This window comes from Procambarus clarkii, chromosome 2 (assembly GCF_040958095.1).
Source record: "Procambarus clarkii isolate CNS0578487 chromosome 2, FALCON_Pclarkii_2.0, whole genome shotgun sequence".
Lineage (NCBI taxonomy): Eukaryota > Metazoa > Arthropoda > Malacostraca > Decapoda > Cambaridae > Procambarus > Procambarus clarkii.
The window spans coordinates 26,986,190-26,998,950 of NC_091151.1; the positions used below are offsets into that span (position 1 = coordinate 26,986,190).

The following is a 12,761-nucleotide window of genomic DNA, read 5'->3' on the forward strand; positions in this document are numbered from 1 at the left end:
GAACTGGCGTTACTCTTGCTTTTTTAAGGATATCAGGGAAGGTATGACACTGAAGGGATTTGTTGAACAGCAGAGCTATAGGTGGTGCAAGGGCATGGGAGGCGCTCTTGTATACAATGGATGGGATTTCACTGATGTTCCCAGTTTTGGTTTTTAGTGAGTGTATGATGGACACAACATCTGTCGGGCTGACTGGTGAAAGGAGAAGAGAGCTTGGATAGCTGCCTGAGAGATATGTGTTGATATGTGGCTGAGTCTGTGGGATTTTACTTGCAAGGTTAGCACCAATCGATGAAAACAAGCTATTAAATTCATTCACCATTTCTAAGTCAGATGACGGTGTAAGGCCATCCTTAGAGAGTGTTATCTGATTGTGGGAGTGTTGTTTAGTTCCTAGGATATTAGAGATGGTATTCCATGTGCTTTTCATGTTGCCTTTTGCTTCTTTGAATCTAGTCTCATAATATGAAGGTTTTGTTTTTCTTATGATACTGGTAAGCACTGATGAGTACCTTTTAACTACTTCCTTTGAAACTAAGCCACTCCAAAACTTCTTTTCACATTCATGTTTTTTGTTGATTGATTTAATTATGCCACTTGTGAGCCACGGGTTATTTTTCTTTTATCAGTTACTTGTTTGGTAAGAAGGGGACAGTGAGTGTTGTAGAGGCTTAGAGTTTTGGAGAGAAAGAGGTTAGTTGATGGGTATATATCCACTATTGTATATAATGTTGATTTGCTAAGCAGCATTATTACATGTAATAACTAATAGTGCTTTTTATAATTATAAACCCCATACCCATCCTGTGGGCAGTAGTGGACCCAATATACTCATCCTGTTGGTGGTTGTGGACCCCATGCCCATCCTGTGGGCGGTAATGGACCCCATACCAAACCCGTTGGCGGTATTGGACCCCATACCCATCCTGTGGGTGTTAGTTGACCCCAGATCCACCCTGTGGGTGGTAGTGACCCCATAGTCATTCTGTAGGCAGTAGTGGACCCCATACCTATCCTTTCGGCGTTAGTGCACCTTATAAAAATCCTGTGGGTGGTAGTAAACCCCATACCCATCCTGTGGGTGGTAGTGATCCCATACCCATCGTGTGGGTGGTAGTGGCCCCCGATATCCATCCAGTGAGTGTTTGTCGACCCAATACCCCTCATGTGGGTGGTAATGGACCTCATACCTATTCTGTGGTCGGTAGTGGACCCCATACCTATCCTGTGGATGATAGTGGTCCCCAAACCCATCCTTTCGGCGGTAGTGGAACCCATACCCATGCTGTAGATGATAGAGATGATTAGCAAAGTAGGGACTATAGGCATTTAGTCATATATTTGCTGTCTTATAGTGAGAACGGGTTGATTTGGGACTATCAGATTATGTTGGAGCATGTAGTCTGTCTCAAGTCTTACAACCTCCTTCTTCTGAGGATATAGTCAGTAGGAATGTTGCTTTATCGGTCTCACGCCTTCCTTAAGGATAAAGTCGTGCTTCAAGAAGGACGTCAGACCTGGAACATCTCCGAAATTAGACTTATATTGCGTTATTAACTGTATTAAGGATCTCCGTTGCTCCTCAGGCACATGAGTCTACTTGGTAGGTAGATTCAGCAGAATCTCCGAATTCGATGCTTCTTGCTTAGCAACGTACTCCATCACCTCTTGGTCTTGTTCCCCTGAGACCACAATCGTCACTGGGCGAATATCCCGACCTTGGTACAGCTTCACCATGTTCACGTGTACCAACATCCGCTTCTTTGTTCTGTATTGAGTGCTTAGGATATAGTTAGTAGCATCAACTTTCTTGAGGACAGGGTATGGACCTAAATTGGATACTCACACTTGCTGTTAATGTTGGAGAACAAACCAGTATTAGGTATCCTACCTGAAATTTCCTGGGTGTCGTTTTATCGTTGTATCCTTTCTTTGCAGTTACCTGAGAATGTAAACACGGCCTGACATGGACAATCAAAGATAACTTTACTGAAATTAGCAGTCCTCTTCCAGCAGTTCCTCCTATTATGATGTCCAGGAACTGTCCTCTTGTGATGTTCAGGATCTGTCCTCTTGTGATGTCCAGGATCTGTCCTCTTGTGATGTCCAGGATCTGTCCTCTTGTGATGTCCAGGATCTGTCCTCTTGTGATGTCCAGGATCTGTTCTCTTGTGATGTCCAGGATCTGTCCTCTTGTGATGTCCAAGATCTGTCCTCTTGTGATGTCCAGGATCTGTCCTCTTGTGATGTCCAGGAAGTGTCACGGCACCTTAGTTGTAAAGAGCCGAAGGGAGGGGGAATTTTTGCCAGCAAACACCATATTGCCAGTTGTATGTTAACGACTCTTCTTAAAATATTTTCCATATTCAAAGGCGACCTTTGGCAATTATAGAAGATATAGTCAACAATTGACATTATTCCTATGGACAATAATTACCGTTAATTGTCCTATGGACAATAATTACCGTTAAGTGTAATCCATAGTGTCCACACTGGCTGCCTTAACTAAGGATATAAGGTTTAGAAGGCTAATACATGGCATCAACACATCAGCTGACTGTCAGGGCGGGCTGAATGACAATGTTACATTCTTCCTCCTGTGAGGAGGGTCTGATCAATATGCAAGTACTTATAAACTCAACCACATATTTAGTGGGTTTACAGATCATACTTGTCCTCTACAGATCGCCCATATGTATCCCGAGTGGGTAGTGAGAGTCTACACCATCCCACAGCCCACCCTCGCTGCTGACTTCTGCCCACTCCTGAGACGTCACCCTCACCTGTACATCTGTGACGTCACCAACCTGCCACCACCCGTGGGCAACATATCCGGCCTCCACCCCATGATGTGGCGCACGGCCCCCCTGGGGGACCCCCAGCTGACACACCTCATGGTCCGGGACACCGACTCACAGGTGCCAGATCATCTCTCATTCATCTCTGCCTCCTCGAATTCATTCTTTCTCGCACCATTTCTTACCTTTATTCGTGAGGTTTTCTATGTTTTATGTATTTGTGTATTTCAGTGTACTCATCTACCTATACTCATCTAGTTACATTCATCTAGTTTTAAACATCTAGTTATATTCAAGTATTTATACTCATCTTGTTATATTCACCAAGATGTGCTTTCTGGATCAGAAACCTGCTGCTATATCCCATCTATCGACCATCAGTTCAATTTAGTAACTCTTTTCACTAGTTTTTTTTAAGTATTGAACTACAACTTCAATGACATATGATGTTACTGTAATTTCCCTGTGTATTCAAAGAGGGGCGTCAGAGGTACAACTACTAGACGACAGAGCCAGAGTTCATGGCTCTGTGGAATTGTGTGAAATCCTAGTTCGGCTTCAGTGGAATCCTCGGGAATCCTCGTGAGTTCTGCAGAACCCCAGGTTGCAATTGTTTTGACCATGTCGTGGCCTAGTGGTCTAGAATGTGTGTCTAGAAAGTGTAATGAATTAACCCAGCGCATAGGTTCGAAACCTCATCACAGCTCCTGTGGATTTTCCGTGTATTGAAGTGTTCCCAAAATGAACTCATATTGTTCGTTCTATTGTGGGAAAGTTACTCGAATCTATAATAGCAAATAAAATTCGTCTTCATCTTGAAAAACATAAATTAATAATTGAGTCGCAACATGGTTTTATAAATGGCCGTTCATGTTTAACAAATTTGTTATCTTTTTATTCTAGCATAGTTGAGGCAGTTGATAGTGGTAAGGATTGTGATGTTGTGTACCTTGACTTTAGCAAAGCTTTTGATACAGTGCCACATGAAAGACTGATTAAAAAGATAGTCTCATGGTATTGGGGGTGCTATATTAAGCTGGATTAGGGCATGGCTATACCAAAGGAAACAGAGAGTTAGTATAAATGGAATCAAGTCAGAGTGGGAAAATGTTGTAAGTGGAGTGCCTCAAGGCTCTGTCCTGGGAACTCTGTTGTTTATAATATATATAAATGATTTAGATTCAGGTTTGAGTAGCAACATTTGCAAATTTGCCGATGATACGAAAATCGGTAGGGAAATTAATTCGGAGGAGGACTCACTATCACTTCAAGTTGATCTAGATAGGGTTTTGAAATGGTCAAAGGATTGGCAGATGCAGTTTAATGCTGATAAATGTAAAGTTCTGAGGTTAGGTAATGATGATAGAGTTACAAGATACGAGCTAGATGGTGTTGAGATTGCGAAGTCGGATTGCGAAAGGGATCTGGGAGTTATGATTAGTAAGAATTTAAAACAAAAGGATCAATGCATAAATGTTCGTAATAAGGCAAATCGGACACTTGGATTTATTAATCGCAGCGTTAGTAACAAGACACCTGGTGTGGTTCTCAAGCTATATCTTGCTCTAGTTAGGCCCCATTTAGATTATGCAGTTCAGTTTTGGTCGCCATATTATAGAATGGATATAAATTCACTTGAACGTGTCCAGCGTAGGATGACTAAGTTAATTCCCCAAATTATAAATCTTTCATATGAAGAAAGATTAACAAAGCTTAAGTTGCATTCACTGGAAAGGCGAAGAGTTAGGGGTGACATGATAGAGGTTTACAAGTGGGTGTCTTGGTGGACGGCTGCCGGAGTGTGATGCTCCGTTGGGCAGTCCTCTGTCCTTTTCTGGCCTTGCACTCCTGCTGCTGTCTTCTCCAATTGTGCCGGATTGCTTTTCCTTTTCCTTATGTTTCGTTTTTCTCCCCCCTCTTCTCCTATCTGCTTGTCGTTTCCTGCCGACCTTTTGCTTGTTTTGGATTCTTTCTTTGGACTTCTTTTATTTTGACGCCCGGGTGCTTGAGGAGGCATACTCTTGCACCCGTAGAACTGTAGTACCCAACGTCTCGAGCGAGGGGAACCTTTTATTGTCAATCCCCCTTTCGTCGCTGAACCCGATCTCGACGGACTGACGGTTCTTAAGGTGGCGTTTGTGGGGCGTATACTCACGACGCACCCCTAGGGGGCCCCGGCATGATCGGCGATAGCTTCCTGTTGGGTGTCCTGCCTCTAATTGTGGCTCCATGGTGGGTATGGGGGCACATTCGTGGATGAATTTGTCATTTTTCGTCTCTGTCGTTGAATGTTTCCGTTGTACCCTCTCAGGCTCGTGGGGTGGGCGACCAAGCCCCCGAGTCGGCCTGTATTGGAAGACCAGGCTCTGTAGCTCCCGCTGCGTTGGGCCCCGACCTTGCTCCTCCTTTGACCGTCCTGACTTCTTCCCCCAGCTCCCCTCCCTCCTCTGTGGTTGGGTCGAGCCTCCAGCCCCCGGTGGTGACCACTTCGTCCCCTGGTGTGGCTAAGTCTTTCGTTGTGACTACTGCGCCTTTTGACCCCTCTCTCTCTAGGGGTTCTCAACGCCGTTCGCGCCCCAACCGCACTCGCTCGATTCCTTCTCGTGCCGATGCGTATCAGGCCTTGTTTGGTCGTGCTTCATGGGCCAAATACTTTGATCTCCTCCCTCTTGATTCTGCGCCTCCTGACGATTTCTCCCTCCATCGGCATCTTGTAGATTCCGTGGATGCGTCTGTTACTTTCAACCCCACTCGTCTCGGTACACGTGTCGTTGCTGCTCCTTCTCAAGATGCGGCATCCCGCTTGGCTGCCTTATCTTGCCTTGGCGGGACCCCTGTTCGGGTCTCCAAGAACGTTCAGATGAATGCCAGTGTTGGCACTATTCTCCTCCCACCCCATGTTGCAACCGGTGTTCGGAATCTGCAGGATTGCCACGATGATATTCGGCATATCCTTGATGCCCAAGGCCATTCTGTCCTCCAGGTTGACTCGTTTACTCGTCCCCCTCGTGGTCGTCGCCGTCAACCCCTTCGCGTTGTGAAGATCACCTTTGATGGTAGGACCCTTCCATCCTCTGTCATTCTTGCTGGTGCTAGGTGCTCTGTCCAGGAGTATATTCCTTCTCCGCGACTTTGTAACAAGTGCTGGAGGTTTGGGCATGGTGCCCTCCGCTGCTCTGGGACTGTCTCTCTCTGTCCTTTGTGTGGGAGTGAAGGTCACTCTAAGTCGGAGTGCACTTCTCCCCAGGCTCGTTGCCTCAACTGCGGTGAGGCCCATCCTACCTTCTCCCGTGCGTGTGTCCATTACAAGCTTGAGGCAGCCGTCCTCGACTTGAAGCACCGGGAGCGTTTATCTTTTCCTGAGGCGAGGCGCCAGGTTCGCCGGCTCCCGCCTTTTGCTAATATCTCTTATGCTCGCGTGTTGCGCTCTTCCTCTCCTCGTCCTTCCCGCCTTCCTCAGACTCACAACCGTTTCCGGGCCTTGGACCCTGATGCGCCCACTGCCCCCTCCTTTGTTCCTTTGGGTTCTCTCCCGAAGGATCCTCCTCCTGGTCCTCTGTCTGGGGTTCCCCTTCCTTCTACCCGGTCTGTCGTGTCTCCTGTGTCTTCTTCCTCGTCCCCCTCCGATCCTCCTTCCCATCCTCTTCCTCCATCTATCGGCTCTCCCCACCGCCTGTCGGTGCGGGCGGATGTCCATCGCTCTCCTAAAGGCCGTCGTGTGTGCTCTCGTTCGGCTTCTCCTGTTGAGACACTGGAATCCGTTGCCCGGTACGTAGTTGCTGGGACACCGGTCTCTTTAAGTCAGAAGCGAAAGCCTGGCTCCTCTCCTTCCTCTTCCCCAGCGGGTAAGAAGGCTTCGCTTTCTTCCTCAGCTCCTACTTCTGGCTCTGTTGCTCCTTCCCCTCCCGTTTCAGTGATTGCGCCCCCTGTTCCTGCTTTGGGGGTTTCTTTGGCCCCTGCTTCCCTTTCGGTTGCTGCTCTTGCTGAGGTGCGCTCCCCTCTTTCTACTCCCCCTCTTCCTGCTGCTGTCCTTGACTGCTCCTCTCCGTTGTCTCCTCCTCTTCCTCCTCCTCCTCCTCCTCCTCCGGACCCCGCCCGCCCACCTCGTATCTGTTCTCCCGTTTCCTTCCCTCCGTCTTTGCTCAGTTTACCCATGCCCCCTAACCCTGACTTTGCTGACCCTGATCCCGACCCTGATATTCTTTAACGTGCTCTGTTGCTCTTTCGCCTTTGTTTCTTCCTTGTTCTCTGTTTTTGTCCTTTCTCTTCTCGTCGTTGTCCATTCTTCAATGGAACGTTCGAGGTTATTACGCCAATTTCCTCGAACTCCAACTTCTGATTTCGCGGTTTTCGCCCCTTTGTGTCTGTCTCCAGGAGCCAATGCTTGGTGCTCGTCCTGGTCGTTTTCGTGGCTATTCCTTTCTCTCCCCCCCCCCAGCCATTGCTGGGGCTTCTAATTCTTCTGCTCTCTTGATTCGTGCCGATGTTCCCTTTGTTCCTTTGCTTTTTCCTTCGCCTCTCCATTGTTCTGCTGCTCGTATCTTTGTGGGGAAATGGTACACAATTTGTTCCATTTATCTCCCCCCGAGTGTCCCGCTCTCTCTTCCTGATTTGAAACACCTCCTAGACTCCTTGCCGGAGCCTGTGCTCCTGCTGGGTGACTTCAATTGTCGTCATTCTCTTTGGGGTGACGTTCTGACGAATACCCGGGGTCGCCTCCTTGAGCCGTTTCTCCTCTCTTCTTCCCTGTCTCTTCTGAATTCTGGTGAGCCCACTCATTTGGACTCTCGGACTCGCACCCTTTCTTGTCTTGATCTTTCTCTCTGCTCTTCTTCTCTTTACTTAGATTTCACGTGGCAGGTTCTTGATGACCTCCATGGAAGTGATCATTTCCCCATCCTTGCTTCCTTTTTCTCTTTTCGCCCTTCCCTCTCTTTCCCTAGGTGGCAGTTTGCTAAGGCAGACTGGACCCTATTTACCCTCAGTGCTGCTCTCTCTGACCTCTCCCTTATGCCTCTCTCTCGCGCTCTCCTCCTTTTTCATGACACTGTCTTCAACGCTGCCCTCCGCTCTATTCCTCGCTCTTCCTCTCGGGGTCCACGGAAGTGCGTTCCCTGGTGGAATGCGGACTGTGCTCGGGCTGTCCGCTGTAAGCGTGCAGCCTGGAAGAGGCACCGCCGTAGGCAGACGACCGATTCTTTTCTTTTCTTTCGGAAAGCGAGTGCGGTGGCCCGTAGGGCCATCCGTACGGCTAAACGTGAATGTTGGGCATCTTATGTCTCAACAATTACGTCCGAAACCCCTCTGGCCCAGATCTGGAAGCGTATCCGCAAGATAGCGGGTAAGTTCGTTCCCGATGTTTCACCGGTCCTTCACCTCCATGATACTCTTGTGGCGGACCCGTTGCAGGTCGCTTCCGAACTGGGTTCCCACTTTTCTTCTGTTAGCTCTGGTCTTCATCTTCCCCAATCTTTCCTTCTTCGTAAACCTGTCCTTGAGTCTCGTCCTTTAGATTTCTGCACTCATCTTCAGCTTCCCTATAATGATCCCTTCTCTCTCTCTGAACTTCGTTCTGCCCTGGCCCTCTGCGGTTCTACGGCGGCGGGCTCCGATGGTATTCATTAAGAGATGCTTCGCCATCTCCCTCCGAGCACGTCTCAGTATTTACTGAGTCTGTATAATCGGATCTGGGAGTCGTCGTCAGTCCCTGAGGACTGGCTCGATGCCGTTGTCCTCCCTGTTCGCAAACCGGGGTCTCTGGGTACTTCCCCTAAGGACTTTCTCCCTATTGCTCTCACAAGTTGTGTCTGCAAACTCTTTGAACGTATGGTTAACGTTCGTCTGATGTGGTTCCTGGAACACCATCACCTCCTCTCCCCTTCTCAATTTGGTTTCCGCAAGTGCCGCAGCACGACAGATGTCCTGGTGAACTTGGAGGTCTATATTCGTACTGCTTTTGCTGCGAAGACCTCCGTTGTTGCCGTCCTTTTTGACCTGGAAAAGGCTTACGACACCACTTGGCGTTATCATATCCTATCTCAACTTCATTCTTTTGGCCTTCGTGGTCATCTCCCTCTCTTTCTCCGCGGCTTCCTCTCTCGTCGTTCCTTTCGGGTGCGCCTTGGTACCGCTCTCTCTCCCTCTTTTCAGCAATACGAAGGTGTGCCCCAGGGTAGTGTTCTGAGCACTACTCTTTTTCTGGTTGCCCTCAATGGTCTTCTTTCCTCTCTTCCTTCTGGTGTCTTCTCCGCTCTCTATGTCGATGATCTTACCCTTTGTTGTCAGGGTGATGATTCGCCTCTCCTTCAACGCCGGTTTCAACTTGCCATTGATGCCGTGTCGTCTTGGGCCACTGATCATGGCTTCAAGTTCTCTACTTCTAAGACTTGTGCCATGACTTTTACGCGGAAACGGGTTGTTCTTCGTCCCTCTTTGTCACTTTATGGTCATCCCCTTGAATACAAAGATTCCGCGAAGCTTTTGGGGTTATTCCTTGACACTCGTTTGTCTTGGTCTCCTCATATCTCTTACCTCCGTGTTGAGTGCTCTAAGGCCCTTACCCTCCTTCGGGTCTTGTCCCATACTTCTTGAGGGGCAGATAGGCGCACTCTCCTTGCTTTACATTCCTCTCTCGTCCTGTCTAAGCTCGATTATGGTTGCCCTGCTTACTCCTCTGCTTCTCCTTCTACTCTTCGCCGTCTTGATGCTTTGCACCATACTGGGTTGCGCCTCAGTTCTGGTGCCTTTCGTTCGACTCCCGTCCTTAGCTTGTATGTTGACACTGGCTTCCTGTCTCTCCAGGACCGCCGTGATCGCTACTGTCTTCGCTATCTTGCGCGGTCCTTGCAACATCCTTCCTCTCGCCTCTGTCGTGCTTTAACTTTTACCCCTCCTGCAGTTCCTGTTCCTCTTCACCACCTCCCTCTTTCTGTCCGGTTATCTCGCCTGCAGGATTCTCTTTCCGTTCGTATTTCTGATGTTTCTCCTCGTGTTGTTCCTTCTTTGCCCCCGTGGAGGGTCCCTCTTCCGCGGTTTTGTACATCCTTGACCCGTATCACTAAAGCTTTTACTCCTCCTACGGTTCTAAAACGCCTTTTCCTCGAGCACTTTTCTTCTCACTCCCGCTCCGTTTCTGTCTTCACCGATGGGTCGTAGTCAGCGGACGGTGTTGGCTACTCTGTTGTTTTTCCTGATCGCACTTATATGTGTCGCTTGCCTACGGAGACTAGCATCTTTACAGCGGAACTTTATGCTATTCTCTATGCTCTTCGTCTCCTGCTTTCTCGTTGTCAGTCTTCCTTTGTAGTTGTTGTTGACTCTCGTAGTGCCCTCATGGCTCTCGGGTCCTTTAATCCGGTTCATCCAGTGGTTGTCGAGATCCAGCATTGGCTGTTTCTCGTTCACAGTAAATTTAAGTCGGTTGAGTTTTGTTGGGTTCCCAGCCATATTGGTGTGTCTTTAAATGAGCGTGCGGATGCTGCCGCCAAGGAAGCTGTCCGCTCTTGTCCCATCTCTCGTAAGGGCATTCCGTATTCCGACTTTTACCCGGTTATCCATTCCTCAGTCCTTACCCGTTGGCAGGCTTCTTGGTTGTCTGTTACTGGTAACAAGCTACGTACTCTTAAATGTTGTGTTTCCTCGTGGCAGTCCTCCTTCCACCGTAACCGTCGGTGGGAAACAGCTCTGGCGAGGTTGCGTATTGGCCATACTCGCTTAACCCATGGTCACTTGATGGAGCACCACCCTGCTCCTTATTGTCCTAGTTGCATTGTCCCTCTTACGGTCGTGCATGTCCTTCTTGAATGTCCTGACTTCCAGGACGAGCGTGTGTCTTGCTTTCCGATCGCCCCTCGCGGTCACCTGTCCCTCGATAGAATTCTTGGTGACTCGGATACTTTTGATATCGTTCGCCTTATGCGTTTTTGTTCTCGTATTGGCATCCTTGGTGATATTTAGCGCCCTCTGATTATTTTGCATATTTGATGGTGCTACATAGCCTTCCCGGTTTGGTGCCTTCTTTTGATAATTACTTACTTACTTACAAGTGGGTGCATGGACATAACAAAGGGAATATTAATAGGGTATTAAAAGTATCAACACAAGACAGAACACGAAACAATGGGTATAAATTGGATAAGTTTAGATTTAGGAAAGACTTGGGCAAATACTGATTCAGTAACAGGGTTGTTGATTTGTGGAACCAATTACCGCGTAACGTGTTGGAGGTGGAGTCCCTCGATTGTTTCAAGCGCGGGTTGGACAAGTATATGAGTGGGATTGGGTGGTTATAAATAGGAGCTGCCTCGTATGGGCCAATAGGCCTTCTGCAGTTGCCTTTGTTCTTATGTTCTTATGTTTTTATGTTATATGGAAGACCTATGGCAAATCCACGACCGAGAGACGGCTTCCTGAACCTTGCAGGAATCAACCTCACTGAGGACCAAGTCACTCTCCTAAATCTGGGTGTAAACTGTCACGGTATGTCCAGACCAAGTGAGATGGCCCGGAAAGTGGAGTTGGAAATCCTGTTGGACGACATATTCGACCTCGAGACACAAAAGAAGGTCACCATCAAAGACACCTTACAATCAGAACTTATCGCAGAAGGAGGAAAGAATCGAGGCAACTACAGAAGCACCATACTGTCCCCCAAGCTCAAAGCGGCAGCTAAGAGCCTTCGTGAGAACAAGGAGATAGTCGCCAGGAGAGGTGACTAGTCGCCAATATACGTCATTCTTAAAAATGACGAATATTTGGCGAAAATGAACCTCATACTCTATGACCAAACTAAATTCCAAAGGGTAACGAAGAACACTACATCCGAATTGAAAGCAAAGGTCAACGAATAGATCGAAACTGTGAACGCCAAGAAATCCGGACTCCACCTGCCAAAGATTATTGGGGAATACAAACCTGGATACAGTATGGAAATGTCAAGACACACAAGCCTGGAAACCCACTTTGGCCATTCATTAACCAGATACCCACACTTACGTACAGACTGGCGAAGCAACTCAACGGCTTGCTGACTCCTTATGTCCCTTGCGCCTTCAGCCTGAAGTCTCCAAAGGAATTTGTTGACTTACTGCGGGGAACACGGGCCACAGGGATAAGAGCCTCGTTGGATGTAGAATCACTGTTTACCAACGTACCTGTGGATGAAACAATTGGGGTGATAGCGGACAGAGTGTATCGTGATCCGGACTGTACTCCTCTTGACATACCAGAAAACATTCTAAGGAAACTACTCCAAGCTTGTACTGAAGAGGCACCCTTCTTGAGCCCAGATGGGCCCATGTATAAGCAAGTAGATGGGATCGCCATGGGTTCTCCCCTAGGTATCCTGTTTGCAAACTTCTACAAGGGTACCATCGAACAAAAGGTCTTAGTCGACATGAACTTGAAACCTAACCTAACTTTTTCGGCTACCTAACATAACATAACCTATAAAGATAGGTTAGGTTAGGTTAAGTAGGGTGGGTTAGCTACAGTCATATATCTACGTTAATTTTAACTCCAATATAAAAATTGACCTCATACATAATGAAATATGTAGCTATATCATTTCATAAGAAAAAAAATAGAGAAAATATATTAATTCAGGAAAACTTGGCTTATTAGGCAAATCGGGCCTTGCATACTAGGCCTAGTACGACGTTCTGGCTACTATGTACATCATATATATATATATATATATATATATATATATATATATATATATATATATATTATATATATATATATATAATATGTGTATATGTATATATGTATATGTCGTACCTAGTAGCCAGAACGCACTTCTCAGCCTAATATGCAAGGCCCGATTTGCCTAATAAGCCAAGTTTTCCTGAATTAATATATTTTCTCTAATTTTTTTCTTATGAAATGATAAAGCTACCCATTTCATTATGTATGAGGTCAATTTTTTTTATTGGAGTTAAAATTAACGTAGATATATGACCG

The 12,761-nt window shown here is 47.2% G+C and overlaps 1 protein-coding gene across 1 annotated transcript in view; it reads left to right on the forward strand.

Moving 5' to 3' along the window:
• The window catches only part of LOC123762450 (uncharacterized), a 234,445-nt gene that overhangs the window by 136,450 nt on the left and 85,234 nt on the right, over positions 1-12,761 (forward strand). Inside the window, exon 4 of the mRNA XM_069326780.1 lies at positions 2,685-2,918. Within this exon, the coding sequence (XP_069182881.1) occupies positions 2,685-2,918 (234 nt within the window). The remainder of the gene's footprint in view (positions 1-2,684; positions 2,919-12,761) is intronic.